The 15,392-nt window shown below is 50.7% G+C and overlaps 1 protein-coding gene across 2 annotated transcripts in view; it reads right to left on the bottom strand.

Moving 5' to 3' along the window:
- Positions 1–1,454: 1,454 nt before the first annotated feature.
- The window catches only part of CD244 (CD244 molecule), a 32,032-nt gene continuing 18,094 nt past the window's right edge, over positions 1,455–15,392 (bottom strand). Inside the window, exons 2-9 of one of the 2 annotated variants that reach the window (XM_086694488.1) lie at positions 12,926–13,258; positions 12,567–12,836; positions 10,590–10,697; positions 10,082–10,149; positions 7,379–7,438; positions 5,128–5,190; positions 3,845–3,901; positions 1,455–2,758 (exon numbers count right to left, since the gene is read on the bottom strand). In XM_086694488.1, the coding sequence (XP_086550614.1) occupies positions 2,678–2,758; positions 3,845–3,901; positions 5,128–5,190; positions 7,379–7,438; positions 10,082–10,149; positions 10,590–10,697; positions 12,567–12,836; positions 12,926–13,258 (1,040 nt within the window). In that variant the 3' untranslated portion in view covers positions 1,455–2,677. The remainder of the gene's footprint in view (positions 2,759–3,844; positions 3,902–5,127; positions 5,191–7,378; positions 7,439–10,081; positions 10,150–10,589; positions 10,698–12,566; positions 12,837–12,925; positions 13,259–15,392) is intronic. The other variant, XM_086694489.1, reaches the window with a different exon arrangement.

Consider the following 15,392-nt stretch of genomic DNA (forward strand, 5'->3'; position numbering starts at 1 on the left):
CGAGCCCCACATCGGGCTCTACTCTGGCACCACAGTCTGTTTGGGATTCTCTCTCTCCCTCTCTGAAAAATAAATACATGTTAAAAAAAAAATAAAAACGAAGAAATGTAGATCTGTATGCTTATGTAGTTATGCAAAAGCTCTGAAAGAAAATAACAAAAAAACTTATCAGTGGCTGCCTCTGGGGAGTGAACTAGGTTGTTGTTTTCACTGTATGCTTTTCTGTACCTCTTTTTTTAATCATATGTGTGTATCATTCTTTGGATATCTTTTTTAAGGGCTTAAAATGCCCCTTCCACATAAACTTCCCATATTTACCCAAAGGAACTTCCCTCCTTATTGTCAGGTCCGGCTGTAGAACAGTCATAGTATGTCTCCTCTCCCCCAGACTGTAGCACAGCCTTATCCCCATGAGTTGTTCTACCCTTGACTTATAGTCATGATACTATAGTGTACGTTTGTGTCACATGCACCTCGAAGCCCATTTTTTTTTAAATTTAAGTTTCTTTATTTTTGAGAGAGAGCGAGCGAGCACGAGCAGGGGAGGGGCAGAGAGAGAGAGAGGGAGACGCAGAATCTGAAGCAGGCTCCAGGCTCTGAGCTGTCAGCACAGAGACCAACGCAGGTCTCGAACCCACCAACCATGAGATCGTGACCTGAGCTGAAGTCGGATGCTTAACTGACAGCCACCCAGGAACCTCAAAGCCCATTTATGTCCTTTAACGTTGGAATTCTGCTGTCATACTCTCCTGCACGTGGCCGTGGAGTCAGTAAATCTTCTGTGTCCTACAGTGGGTACCCCCCCGGGGGCCAAGCAGTGCTTCATACACAGCAGGAGCTTAATTACTGCTTGTTTGCTGGCTGGTCGTTGCATGGATAATTATCCTTGTAAGGCATTATTTCAGAAGCCCAATGAAGACACATAATATGATGATGTTGTACATTATTACACCCCAGAATACAGCGTCCCCAAAAGCCCTGGGCCCCTGGGGTCTCTTCTGCTCCTTAGATAAATCGGGCCAACTCAATATCTACACGACTCAGGATGCATGAAAGGCCAAGTCAATGGCGAATGTCTTTGGTGTTCATCTGAACTGTTCCAACACCCATCATTTCCTGCTCCTTCTGCTTCCAGACTCCTGACACTACAACTCAGCTCCCAGTACATGCCCCGGAACCCCCAGACTCCTTTTGCATATGTTTTCCTGGTGTTTAGCCCTGACACCTCCTCCAAAATGAGGTCTGTCCACATCTGTCTCCAGGAGGAAGCCAGCCAACCGGCCACACAGCCCCCAGGGGACAGGGACCAGGCAGGACATGAGCAAGTGTGTACTGTGTGGCTCTCCCCCACGAGACTGAGTGGCCCCGGATCTGGGAATCCCGGGATCGTCTGCTCCAGTGTGAACAAGGCTGGGAGACCCTGATAGATTGCAAGGAGTCCAGACCCCTCTCCGTAGGAATCAAACAGACATGTGTTTAGTGATGGGCACAACTGCCCTTTGGCTATGACAGAGAGGAAAAGTACAGAATATGGAGGGGAAGCATTCAGAAAAGAAATTTAGATTGCCTCCGAATAACAGCATAGTCTTCTGTTAAATTCATATGTTAAATACAGAGCGGGGTAATTGAAGAACCAGGCTCCACATGCTGCCTTAGGGCGTCTGGTCTCTGAGTCGGACCTCTTCCCGTTCACCCTCACCCGTCTCCTGGGCTCAGCCAGTCTCAGGCCTGGGCCCCACAGCTTGGTGGAAGAGTCTGGCCCGAGGACTCTGGGAGCCCAGCAGAGTGCCTAACTCGCAGCTGCTCGGCTGGCTGAGCCCTCCCTCCAGCATGCGCCGTGGAGAGCGCTCATCGGCACTCAGAACTTGAACAGAATATGGTCTCTAATTGTGAAGAAGCTAAGACAGATTTCTGAATATGTGTTTTTAATCAATAACGGGTTAATAATCACACATCATACCGCAGACAAAACTGGTCCCACGGCCCAGTTACTGGGACAGCATGGACTCACGGTGATTTTTCCACTCTGAGATGGTTTACTTTGTACCATCTGCTCTCACTCCTGCCCTCTCCCTTGTGACCAAGCGGCCAGAGGTAAAGGTTTACTATGTGGTGGGGGAGTTTTTCCTCTGTTTTTGAGGACAGCCTAAGTCCGGTCCCTTGGAGAACCTGCCGGCAGCTTACAGCTACTTAGTTCATCCTCGTGGGGTGGAGCTGTTTCTCTCCCCCTGAGTCACCATGATCTTTCCTTCCCCTTTGGAAGAGGGGCCTGGGGCAGGGGAGGGTCTAGAAATGTGGTCTTCTCAGATTAAAGAAGAGGAGAGATGAGGAACACATTAGAAATCCAGGGGAAGGGATCTTGATGCTAATAATACAACACTCTGCATTTGCATAGCATTTGAGAGACTGGTGGTGCGCCCGCCCGTGGACCTGCTTTGCAGTCTTTCGTGAACTACCCAACCTCTCCGCCCAGTCTTGTCCAGTCTGTAAGTTGAGAGATATTATTTAACAGTCTTGGCTGAGAGAAATCATGTTAAGAACAAGATATAGACCCTGAACGAACTCCCGTATCCTCTCCAGACCAGGCACCATTCTGTAGACTCATGTGGTATCGTCCACTGGGCTGAGTCCCAAAGCAGATACTGGGATGTGAGAGAAGGGAGACCAGCGGCAGCAACTAGGAATACACAGAAAAGTTCTCCAGCTCCCTGCGGCTCAGTCGAGCTGGGTTCTGGGCTTTGAGCTGTCTCTTTCCAACCTGCGGGAGAGAAGAAGAACTTCAGACCCTCCCACAGGAGAGCCTCACAACACCCTTGTGAGGTATGAATTGTTGCCCCCATTTTACAGATTAAGAAGATGAAACGTGGAGTGGTACCACAAATAACTCAGGCTCAACAACGAATATGAAGTAATGGAGGGGCTTGAATTCAGTTCCTCTGGCTCCAATCCTAGTGTTTGTTTTTTTAACCACCGTTCTTCATGACCCCATCCTAGATTGCGTTGGCCCACTCAGTGTCCCCTACAACACCGGGCTGTCCCCGGGGCTGTCCAGTTGGCGTTAATGTGGGGCTACAGCTGAAGTGCCAGGAATCCCAGCAGACACCCATCCGCCTTCTCCCTCACGACCACTGGCAACATCTTTCTTGGACCACAGGTGGAAGCTCTGGTGTACCATGAGTCTAGTGGGTGGGAGTGCCCTCCATGCCTTCGTTTCTCTGAGTAGAAGTGGGAAGTACAATTATCTCTACCCCCATAGCATTCTGTGAAGATTAAATGAGATAACTGACTTGAAACCACTGTCGGGCTACAATACACCGGATACACCTCCGATATACCCTCAACTGTTGAGTCTCTATTTTCCAGTCCTTAAATGGCCTGATGGGAATCCATTCAACTACCAGGATCAATGGTCACTTTACAGTGTCCGCCCCCAGCAGCAGCTTAAGATGACCTGTGTCCTAGAATGGTTCCCAATTACTTGCTAACTTTAGAAAATCGTTTAGATTTACTTATCCTCCCTTCTCCACACTCCTGCCTTACACACCCTTGGAAAGGAGAGACATCCAATGTGCAGCCCACAACTGGGGACTAGCCAGAGGACAGCCCTAATTTAAAACCCAAGCTCCCCAGTGGGAGTCCAACACCAACACATGATACAACCTTGAATTAGACCCTCACTTTCCTTCGACTTCAGATTCTTTGTCTCTAAAATGAAAATTTGGATTAGGGGATCCCTAAAACCTCTACGATTCTGAGACCCTATGCATGACTTTTTCACAAACGTACAACTTCCAGGCCATCCTGTGGGCACTAGACCCCTCCGGAAGGAGCTCCAGAATCTTACCTCTTCATAGATAGTATTATTGAGGGAAGGGCCGTGGTTCTTCTTCTTGGATTCAGACTGGAAATTCAGACAGTAAAGAGTACTTAACTTCAAGTTGGGAAATGTCCCACTCCTAACTGACGTGAGGCTCCAGAACAGACCTCTGAACCCACTTCCCACACCCACATACCCCTCAGGCCCGCACGCATACACATTCCCAGCACATACACATGTGTCTTCAGACAGACCTGATACAAATACCACCTGTGACCATGCGTCTCATCAACACGTAATAGACACACCCCCGCAGCGTAAGCAGTTCTAGAACACACGTGAGAACTAACCGTAACACCTACCCTGACCCTGACCACGGTGAAACACTGGAAATGCTGGAATTCAGAAGCACTTTCAGTAATATGTAGTCTCCCAAACAACACCAAGCATGTGACCCTGGTGCCTGTGACCATCCATATGTCCTTGTATTACGGCACAGAACTTAAATACAAATATCTCTTGAGGTGGAAGCCAAGTTGATTGAATGGCTTATTGGAAGGAGAGTGAATAAAAAAGCCTGAAAACCTGTTTGAAACCTCTCCCCCCATTTGACCCTGACCTGCAAGTACTCAACACTTCCGCAGTTTGGCACATTCCCAACTTCCCATACTCTCATGTTAAGTTTATGTCTTCATACTGTGACTCCAACCTTGGAAATACCATTCTTCCAACCCCTCTCCCACCCAAGGTGAAAAGATGACCATGGGCACCGGGTACACATAAGACCTGTGAGCTCAGCTTGGAGCAGGGTTCGAGAGGACCATGACGGGTTGCCTCAGCCTAGAGCCCTCCATCAGCAGATGACTGGCCAGAACCGTTTTCTGGTTCCCTGAAAATCACCATTGCGTCTCTCTAGGTCCTGACTACTCCTCTGGCTCTGGGCTATATTCTCCCACATTGGTAACCCCTCTGGTGTCTCTCTCCGCCATAGCCTCAGCTGACCTGCTAAGGACTCCATGGTCCCTGTGCACAAAGCACTGCCCTTCTGTCTCTGATTGTACTTGTCTCACAGAAACTCCTAGAGACACTCCTTTAATCCACTGTTCTCTTAGACTCCGACCTGTTCTTTTTCTCCAAATAGACTTCTAGTTAGCCCATTAACATTTAAGTAGAGCCCTTGAACCCGAGCTGCTCAGATACACACACAGCAGAAGACATCTCACAGGGAAGCACACACACCACACTCGGCAAACGCGCACCTGCCTGTGCACACGCAAAATACACAGCACCCCCTGCGGGAAAAGACTCACCTTCCGGGAAGGCTGTACCAATGCATACAAGGTGTTTGCTTCTTGTGATGTGGAAGCAGAAGGCTAATGAGAAGACAAGTAAAAGTATTTCAGAAGCATAGATCCAGGACAATCCTAGGGAGGGAGGTCACCTCTTCCACGCCTCCCCCCAGTTCTGCCCGGACAGAGCTGAAAATATTATTCAAAGGAGCCCTGGACTCCAAGAGGTCAGACAGCCTGGATGCTGGTCCTGCTGTGTCAGTAAACATAGCTGCTATCCGTTCAGCACTTACTGTGTACTGTAGGGCCCCCCAACCCTTATAATACACCCCTGTGATAGGAACGATCACCATTTGCCCCATTCGGCAGATGAGGTTCCTAAAGGGAAAATGGCCCAAGTCAGACAGTATGTTCGCAGGAGAAGCAGAATTTAAACCCCAGACTCTCCACAGCGCTGTCCTCAGCCCCTCAAGTGCCTCCCTTTGGCAACATGCCTTCCTTCTTCTGCACCTGAACCAGGTGTCCTCAGAGGCAGGTAACCGTCTTCCTTCTAAGAACTCCAGAAGACGAGGCTCCTTCTCACTCACTCAACCTCTCAGTCTGGGATGACCTCTTCCTTGCATATATTCAGACTCCTTTCGTGGGAATCCAATGTGGCTAAAGCCAGAAACCTGGCAGATATCTTACATCTCTCTGGAAGGCGCTTTGACTTGGACCCACTACCAGGGAATCACATTATCTTATGGGGAGCAGGACGAGGAAACGCCCAGCTTGGGAATTCCAAAGCGGCCATGAGGGTTGAGCACCTCTCTCCCTCCTCCCCTCCCTTCTTCCTCCGCTCCCCTCTTCCCTCATTGTCCTCCCTTCCCCTCTACCCCATTCACTTTCTCTCTTCCTCCTCTCTTGATCTTTCTCTGAAGCCTGTCACCATCCCCCAAAGATTTTCTCTGCCCCGCAGCTTAGCCACCAAATTGGAGAGGCTGCTCCTTCCGGACTTAATTCTTTAAAAAATAAAAAATTAACGGCTCTGGAGTGGCTCAGTCGGTTAAACCTCTGACCCTTGATTTAGGCCCATGTCACGATCTCACGGTTTGTGGGTTTGTGCCCCGTATCGGGCTCCGTGCTGACAGTGGGAAGCCTGCTTGGGGTTTCCTCTCTCCCTCTCTCTCTGCCTCTCCCCTGCTCGTGCTCTCTCTCCCTCTTTCCCTCTCAAAATTAAAGAAACATTGTTTACAAAAAAGAGTTGCTTTTAATTTTTTTTAATTTTTAAAAATGAAAACTTAAAAATCTTTAAGCCATTTTTATCAGAGACTTTTCATCACTGCCACCTAGAGGCAGTGTTACCCTTGAAGGAGATACCCTGGCCTAGGGTGTAATGTCGTTTTAGTTGTCGAAATTAGAGGATGTTTCTCCAGTTTAGGGGCGAATGTCTGTAATCCCAGCATGTTAGAGGTGGGGAGGGGCAGGTGGAGTGGAGGCTCAGAAGCCCTTTAGCTCAGCTTTGCCACCACCCAAGTCTGTGGCCTGGGGCACGTTAGTTAACCTGTGTCTGTTTCCTCATCTGAGAAATGGAGGTTGTGTGAGACCTACTTCGTGAGGCTGCTTTGTGAGATTCATTAAGAAAATAGACGTGGGGGCGTCTGGGTGGCTCAGTCGGTTAAACGTCTGACTCTTGAGCTCAGGTCACGATCTCACTGTTCATGAGTTCGAGCCCCATGTAAGGCTCTGCCCTCACAGTGCAGAGTCTGCTTGGGATTCTCTCTCTCTCCCTCCCTCTGCCCATCCTGGGCTCTCTCTCTGTCTCTCTCTCAAACTAAATAAAATAAACTTTAAAGGAGTGAAAATAGACATAGTAAGGACTTAATAAATGTTATCATGAAGTCATAATAAAAGAGAACAATCCAGATCCATTCCTGAAAACACATATAATAAAGAGCAGAGATCTTCTTAAAAACTATAAGGGCCCCAAGTATTGGCAGTAGCAGGGAGGGAGAACAGAAGCTGGGTCCCCTGACGAGCTCCCTCTTCCTGCTGACTATCTGGGCCATACCTGCTGCCAGGCATGGAGAGAGAAAGAATGCCTGCACTGGTCTTCCCCGCTCTGTTCAGCTCTGCCAAGGTACTTCAGAACCACATGGATCTTTCCACCAACTTAACGCAGACTCTAGGAGCACCAGGCTCTTATTTTGCCGTTCAAGAGTGCGAGCTTCCGAAAGGCATCAGGAAGCCCCATAGACAGGTATGGAATGGATTCGAGAAAACAGAACCGTACCTGGGACTGGATCATGGAGTAGATGGTGCTCCCTTCTCCAGGGGGATTCGGCTTCTGCTCCTGCACAAGAAATTGTAAAAGGGGGGTGGGGGAAGGGCCTGGGTAGCTCTGTCTATTGAGCATCTGACTTCCGATTTTGGCTCGGGTCATCATTTCACAGTTCGTGAGATCGAGCCCAGCGTCAGGCTCCACACTGATGACACAGAGCCTGCTGGGAATTCTCTCTCTCCCTCTCTTTCTGCCCCTCCCCCGCCTGCTCTCTCCCTCTCTGTCTCTCTCTCAAAATAAGTAAACATTAAAAAAAAGAAAGAAAGAAAAGAGCCCCTGGGTGGCTCAGTCAGTTAAGTGTCCGACTTCGGCTCAGGTCATGATCTCACGGCTCATGGGTTCAAGACCTGCGTCGGGCTCTGTGCTGACAGCTCGGAGCCTGGAGCCTGCTTCCGATTCTGGGTCTCCCTCTCCCTCTGCCTCTCCCCCCTATCTCTCTCTCAAAACTAAACAAATATTACCAAAAAAAAATTTTTTTAAGACGGTCTCCTGGAAGGAGGTGGTCATTAGTCACCCCAGGATGGGGAAAAACAGTAGAAAAAGCAACTCACACTGGAGTCATTAAGTGTCACGTGCAAGGAACCACCCAGGTGTGAAGGGATCCCACCGAGTGACCCTGTCCAAGGGGTCTCCGGCCACTTCCTTTACTTTGGTAACTTAGAAACTTGCATTTGCCACATAACCATTGATAACGGGTTGAGCTCTGAGCCTTACGTCAGGGCCTTCACATTCAGAGGTTTTCACTGTTTCAAAGCCCCCTCTCTAGATCCAGCCTTAGCAGCTAGTCTGCCCTTGGCCTCCAGCCAGCGCCTGGGCAGCTACGGAGCCGGATGAAGTCCTGGACACAAGGCCAATGGCGCGTGCCTTTCCTGTTCTCTTCCTGCCCACAGGAGACGGGGCTGAAGGTGTTTTGTGCTGCCCACTCCTGACTACATACTTCCAGCTGGGCTCTGATGAGGAAGTGAGAGGAGGCCAGCAGGGCTCGTTGGACAAGGAAGAAGCTAAGAGCAAAAAAACAGCAGCCGTCTTGGAGGGCTAAAGAGTTGTGGGCATCTGGCAAGAAACAGGAGCTTCCTCTTTTTCTTTTCTGCCCAGACCTGAGGGAAGTGTCTGCAGAGAGGTCAGAAGCGAGCCCCAGAGGAAGATCACATGAACTTGAGATTTAGGCCTGCAGACAGAACCCTGGAGCCAGGAGGGAAAAGCCAGCAAGGGAGGAGGTCCCAGAGGGAGGCGCTCCTGAGTCAGAAGCAGAGAAACAAGCCTGAGTCCCCCAAGGGGTTTCTTATACTCTAAATAGATTTCCTCTGGGGGTGGCTGGGTGGCTCTGTTGGTTGAGTGTCCGAGTTCGGCTCAGGTCATGATCTTGCGGGTCTGTGAGTTCGAGCCCCGTGTCGGGCTCTGTGCTGACAGCTCGGAGCCTGGAACCTGCTTCGGATTCTGGGTCTCCCACTCTCTCTCTGACCCTCCCCTGCTCACGCTCTATCTCTGTCTCTCTGTCAAAAGTAAATAAAACGTTAAAAAAAATTGTTTTAACTAGATTTCCTCTGTTCTCCTTCATAGACCTAACTGAAAGGAGAGGCAATTTGTCATGAGCATGGGCTTCAGTGACTGCAGTCAAGATACACTTGCCCTCAGGAATTTGTCCCAGCAAATGGTGGTGATGGGGGGAAAAAAGACCCTTTGTGTTTCTTACCCCATTATTCCACTGCTGAGCAAGGAAACAGGGGCGGGGGTAGCTGCCCCGATTCGTGGTTCCCCCCAAACCCAGACCTGAGGGAAGTGGCTTCTCTGTTCTACAAGGCCTCACGCAGAGGAGCCCAGCCCCTGTGACTTCCTGCCTTGCCCTCTCAGGCCGAGCTCCAGGAATGGGGATAGGAAGAGGGCCTTCCTACCCCCCCCCCCCACCCTGCCCACTGGGCAGTTCGGTTAGGCACTGCCTTTCCCCCAGGTCTGTCACCACTTCCTGCCCTGTCCAGGGGCAGAGCGGTGGGGGGCACCCTGCACCGTTCTGCAGTTCCCTTCTCTGCTGCACCCCCCCCCCCCCGGGGACCAGGCGGAGTTGGCCCCTGCCTGCCGAGGCTGGCTGGAGAGGTTCCCAAGGAGGCCACGCCGGCTTCGCGGCTTCGTGCTAACCTAGCTCCCTTCTCCAGCACCTCAGCCGGACTCAGGCCTCTTCCCAAAATGCCGTGAACGCAGACCACGGGGCCAGCTACAACGCTCTTACGCTTTGGCTGGTCGGCCTGGCATCCTCCGCAGCCTGGGCGACGGCCAAGGGACCCAGAAAAGCAAACTTGGACTTGCAAGGCACGAGACTCTGCGGCCAGGCGCAAAATACGAGACAGCTGGACTCTTCCCAGGGCTTAGCCCAGCTGGAGAGGCTGGGCAGAAAGGAGGACGCCGGGGCACCATTTGGCCAGGCAAGAGCAGTGCTCCGCCGTCTGCTGGGGATTTGTCGGGCTCCGTCCTTCTCAGCAGGTTTTCTCTTGTTTTCTGCTTTTCCTCCACAGCCAGAGCTAGCAGGCTGGTGGGGAAGACGGACGGAAAGGCCACGGGTCACTTGGAAAAGACACTAGTGTCCCTGCTCCTGATGGCCATCCTCCCGAGAAGCATCTCCCAGGCTAGTGAAGAGACACCCCGGGCCCTAGGGTACCGTACCTGATTCCTCTTGATTTGCACGTTGTTGACATCTTCATAAACCGTCAGAAACTCCTCTGTGCCGTTCTCTGTGAGAGAAAAGCAGCAGAGACAGAGATGCAGAGACCTCCCGAGGACGTCCTGTCCAAGCTTCTGCATTGCATGGTCCCACCTCCAGCCCAGGTGGCCAAGACCTCGAGAAAGGTTCTAGAAAGGAGGCAGACGGGTGCTCTCCCCAGAAGGCCAGCACGGGACCAGCAACCACCCGACACACCTACTCCATCAGGCCCCGGGCAGCACCCCAGCAAGCCGGCCACCGGCAGGTAGATCTGCACGTTGGGCTGTATACACCTCGAGGAACCCTGGAAGGCGTGAGCTGGGAGAAAGGCCCCCCAGACACACACACACACGCACGTGCACGCACACACGTCCCAACACTCTACAAGAGAAGCAGGTGCTGTGCTCCCAGGCGGATGCGTTGGGGGATGGCAGGTCGGGCAACAGCACGTCCTGGGGACCCTCCACTTACGTGACTGCTTCATCTTCCTCCTCCACACACAGAAGCCGGTGAGGGCGCCCAGGAACAGCGTGATTAGAAGGACCACGATGATCACCAACAAGTGCAGAGACTTGTCCTCTGGGGACATGGACGCGTGAGGCCTGAGCACTCAGCCTTCTCTCTCCTCCCTTCCCGTCTGACACAGGACTTGCCTGAGACCCACACTCCTCTCTCAGGCCCCGCTGAGCTCGTCAGCAAGGCTGGCTCTCTGTGCAGTGGGGTGACCTCCCCCGAGTGATGCTAAGAGCGTGACCTCCCCCGAGTGATGCTAAGAGCGTGGATACTACTGTCTCACAGGCCTGGCTCCGTGCCTTTGGGCAACTCCCTTAACTTCGCTGAGCCTCCATTTTCTCACTTACAAAAGGAGACAATGTTGGGGCACCTGGGGCTCAGTCAGTTAAGCGTCTGACTCGACTTCAGCTCAGGTCATGACCTCACGGTTCGTGGGATCACGCCCCACGTTGGGCTCCTTACTTCCGGTGCAAACACTGCTTGGGATTCCCTCTCCCTCTCTCTCTCTCTCTCTCCCTCTCCCTCTCCCTCTCTCTCCCTCTCTCCTCTCTCTCTGCCTCTCCCCCACTTGTGCTCTTGCTTCCTTCTCAAGATAAATAAATAAACTTTTTTTTTTTTTTTTTTTTTAAAGAAAGGAGAGGGGCAGGGCGCCTGGGTGGCTCAGTCAGTTAAGCGTCTGACTTCGGCTCAGGTCGTGATCTCACGGTTCGTGGGTTCGAGCCCCACCATCGGGCTCTGTGCTGACAGCTCAGAGCCTGGAGGCTGCTTCGAATTCTGTGTCTCCCTCTCTCTCTCTCTCCGCCCCTCCCCCGCTGACATTCTCTCCCTCTCTCAAAAATAAACAAACGCTTTTTTAAAAAGGAGATAATGTCATCTACATAAGGGGGTTGACCACACGATCTGATATGTGCACGGCGTATGTTACATCTGTCCATTCTTTTGTTAACTCAACAGAACGTATTGCACCCCACTACGTGCCGCGAAATTCTCCCATTTCCCCTTCCTGCCCCTCCTGCCTCCGCTGCTCTTCCTCATTCGAACTTCCACATTTAACGTCAGTGTCGCACATGCAGCCTGCTGTATCAGCCCGCCCGCAAGGGGAGAAGGGAAAGGAATTACGTGCTCTTCACAAGCATTACCTCATCTAATCCTACCGTCAGTCCCGCCAGGTACCTGTTATCATCCCCCATTACCCGGCAGAAAAACTGAGGCTCAGAGAGGTTGGGGAAACTGCCTGAGATCACGGAGCTAGTGAATCATGAGACCACAGCTGACATGACCCAAAAGCCAGTGTCCCTGTCACTCCAAATCACTTCGGCTTGCTCATTTCTTTTTTGCCCAGGAATGCCTAGTTTTGTGGCCCCTGCTGGGCTGTAAGCTCTTTAAGGACAGAGACAGCAGGTAGGTTTTTACCTGCTGCGCCCGTGCTGATGGAACATTTTTATCTGATAAAAACCGGTGCAAACTTAACTCAGGGTAACTCTTAGGATGTGCATGAGCAATAAACCAAGAACTCTTCCAGGAACCCCTGTGGCCATCCTGATGTTCCCCTGCCCCAGGACACTGCTGTTACCTCTTGGGGAACTACATGGCCTGGGGGAGTTATCACTTGGGAGGAGGAAATAGGTTCCCCATCAGTCTCTCCCAGGAAGGGATAATCAGCAGCCATAGCAGGGCTGTGACTCATCAAACAGACCAGCATTCCCTAAAATGAAGGAAAAACTCGAATCTTCTGGGAGATGCTTGATGGGGATGAAACTCATCCCGACTAAGATAAGCCTGGTTTATGGGAACTGTGTGCCCAGAGACCAGGACTGCCCCAAGGAGATGCTGCAAGGCAGCCAAGGGATCTCATGCCCAGGTATGTCGGGCATGAGCCTGGTTATGGGGTCCAACACTTTCAGCCCCTGTTAGAGCCCAAAGTGCTCCACTTACGCTGGGAGTCACCCGGACAGTGCAGGATGAAGGTGCGGTTTGTCCAGCTGACCGAGTTGCTGACATTGCAGGTATATATGTGCGAGCTGTTGGCGTTGATCTGGTCCTCCAGCGTGCTGTGATTCCTTGCTCTCTCGATCAGCACGCTCCCTCTATACCAATCATAGCTCACGTTATCACCGCTGGGGACCGAGCAGGACAGAGTCACTTGGCACCTCCCTCCCTCCAGGACCTTCGAGTCCTGTAGTACGTGGGGCTCCCCTACGTGATCTGGAAGCAGAGATTCTGATCAGAAAGGCACTGGAAATAAAAGTCCTACAGGAGTCCGAGGGGCAGGCCACGCCGTTCTAGGGACTCACCAAACACAGAAACCTGGAACATGTAGTTCTGAACTTTCCCACGCTCATCAGTCGCCTCAAAGATGTAGAAGCCGCTGTCCTGCTGCTGAGCTGCCTGGATGGTGAGACTGAAGTTCTGGGTTATAAAACCGAATCTTTTGTTGAGATGACTCAAAGTCCAATTTTTATCGCTGCAATAATTAGACCCACACTTCCATGTCAGTATCACAGAAAATTCTGAAGGTGAGGGCCCCGGCCTCTTCCATTGAACAGATTCTATGTTCTTTGTCAGTGTCTTGGGAGGCCATAACCGGAGACATGTTCCTGAGAGTCCAACCACACGCTTAGCAGAATCTAGGGATTCCAGAGAAGAGAACTCAGGCTGGAGGAGGTAGGAAGGGCATCAGCCCTGAACATTGTGGGCAATCGGATGGGACTTCCCTTGTGGCAAGAAGATGGGGACACCTATGAGGAGACCAGAGGCTAAGAGAGCCTAGAAGTGTACTTCCCTTTCCTGCCTCCCCTCTCCCCAGGCTCTGTGCCACTTGTCTAAAGGAGCCCACCGGCCAGTAATAATAGCTAAACTCTCTCGACTTACTATTGTGGGCAGCAGATTTTAAATACTTCATGTGTTTTAACTATATTTAACTACATGTTTTAACAGTGACCTTATGAGAGTTTTATCCCCATTTTACAGGTGAAAAAAAAAAAAAAACTGAGTTAGAAAGAACTTAAAAGTAACTAGCCCAAGCTACACGGTAAGAACAATGAGCTTGAAATCCACTCAATTTGCTTTTACAGGATGGGCTCTTAACCACAATGTTACAAACACCATATCCGACGTGACTCCCTCCCTGCGGTGCTGAGGCAGCCACTACTGGCCAGCGGTGACTGCTGGAAATTCTGAAGGGCCACACCCAGGAAGCCTGGCCTTCCAAGTTGAATCCATAGCTCGCTCCGCTGTCCTCCCACAGAGCGAGGTTCATAACCCTCTCTGGTAGCACTTAGCACATCAAACTGTGGTCATTACTTACTAATGTTTGCCAAGTTTCTAGTCCCTAGAAAGTCTCCATGGGGATTGATCCCTAAAGAATAATTAGAGAAAGGGGCGCCTGGGTGGCTCAGTTGGTTGAGGGTCCGACTCCGGCCCGGGTCGTGATCCCGCGCTTCCTGGGTTCAAGCCCCGCGTCGGGCTCTGTGCTGACGGCTCGGAGCCTGGAGCCTGCTTCGGATTCTGTGTGTGTGTCTCTCTCTCTGCCCCTCTCCTACTCTGTCTCTCTGTCTCCCCAAAATAAATAAACATTAAAACAAATTTTTTTAAGAAAAAAAGGAGAATTAGAGAAAAATAAAAGCACACTGCCTTGGTATATGCCAGCACTTGTCCTCCACAGGGATCGAGATGTATGCTAATTAACAGGGGTGTGACAGAGCTGCTTGCTGTTGCCTGACCTAGGAAAGCCTAGTGCTGTCAGTGAAGAAAAACAGAAGTTTCAGTGGCCATTTTTGGCAGGGGAGCTATGTGGCATGGCCCCGTGGATGCAGGAAATGAAAAGGTCTGCCAGAGAGGCTCAGAAAGAATTTGGAAGAGAGAATAAGAGATGGGGATTGTTATACAAACAAATCTGTTAACATAGAGGACGTTGAGGGGAAAGCGAGGGAGAAGGAGATTTTTAGATGTCTTACATGCATTATAAATGCCCTCACTCCCAACCACACCTTCACCTTGGCATTTCCTCAGGAGCCGGAGTAAATAATCAAAGAAAGTTTAATTACTATTTGGTTGATAGACTGTGTTTCTTTGATCTTGACACTCCTAAGAATAAAACACATAGGGTTCCTGGGCACCTGGTTGGCTCGGTCAGTAGAACATGCGACTCGTGATCTCAGGGTTGTAAGTTTGAGCCCCGTGTTGGGTGTAGATACTACTTTTTTTAAAAAAAGAATCTTTAAAAAAACACAAAAACAAAGAAAACACACGGGATTCCTATGCATAGTCTCATGATTTGAACTGGCTCAGCCCATTGCCAAACTTGAAACAGACATTGTGCCTTTGTCTCCTATGGTCCTATGTATGAGAACAGGCCAACCTATCAAATATTGCACAGAGATCCTGAGAACAATCCCCAATGGTTACAATCCCCAGTGTGACCAGGGCCCTGAAGAGGTGGGGCCTCTTTGTGTTTAAGACATGCTTCCTGACTCCAGAGGGTTTGTGATCTGAGAGCAGAACATACTTTTATTTCACAGCATACACTGAAGAGTTAAGAAAGTCATCTAAAGAATTCTTTTTTATTTTTTAATGTTTATTCATTTTTGAGAGAGAGACAGCATGAGGGGGTGAGAGGCAAGAGAGAGAGAGGGAGACACAGAACTCGAAGCATGCTCCAACATGCTGTGCTGACAGCTCAGAGCCTGACACGGGGCTCGAACACACAAACCGTGAGATCATGACCTGAGCCAAAGTCAGACGCTCAACCGACTGAGCCAC

Source organism: Puma concolor, chromosome E4 (genome assembly GCF_028749965.1).
Source record: "Puma concolor isolate L17-30 chromosome E4, mPumCon1.1.hap2, whole genome shotgun sequence".
Taxonomy (NCBI): domain Eukaryota; kingdom Metazoa; phylum Chordata; class Mammalia; order Carnivora; family Felidae; genus Puma; species Puma concolor.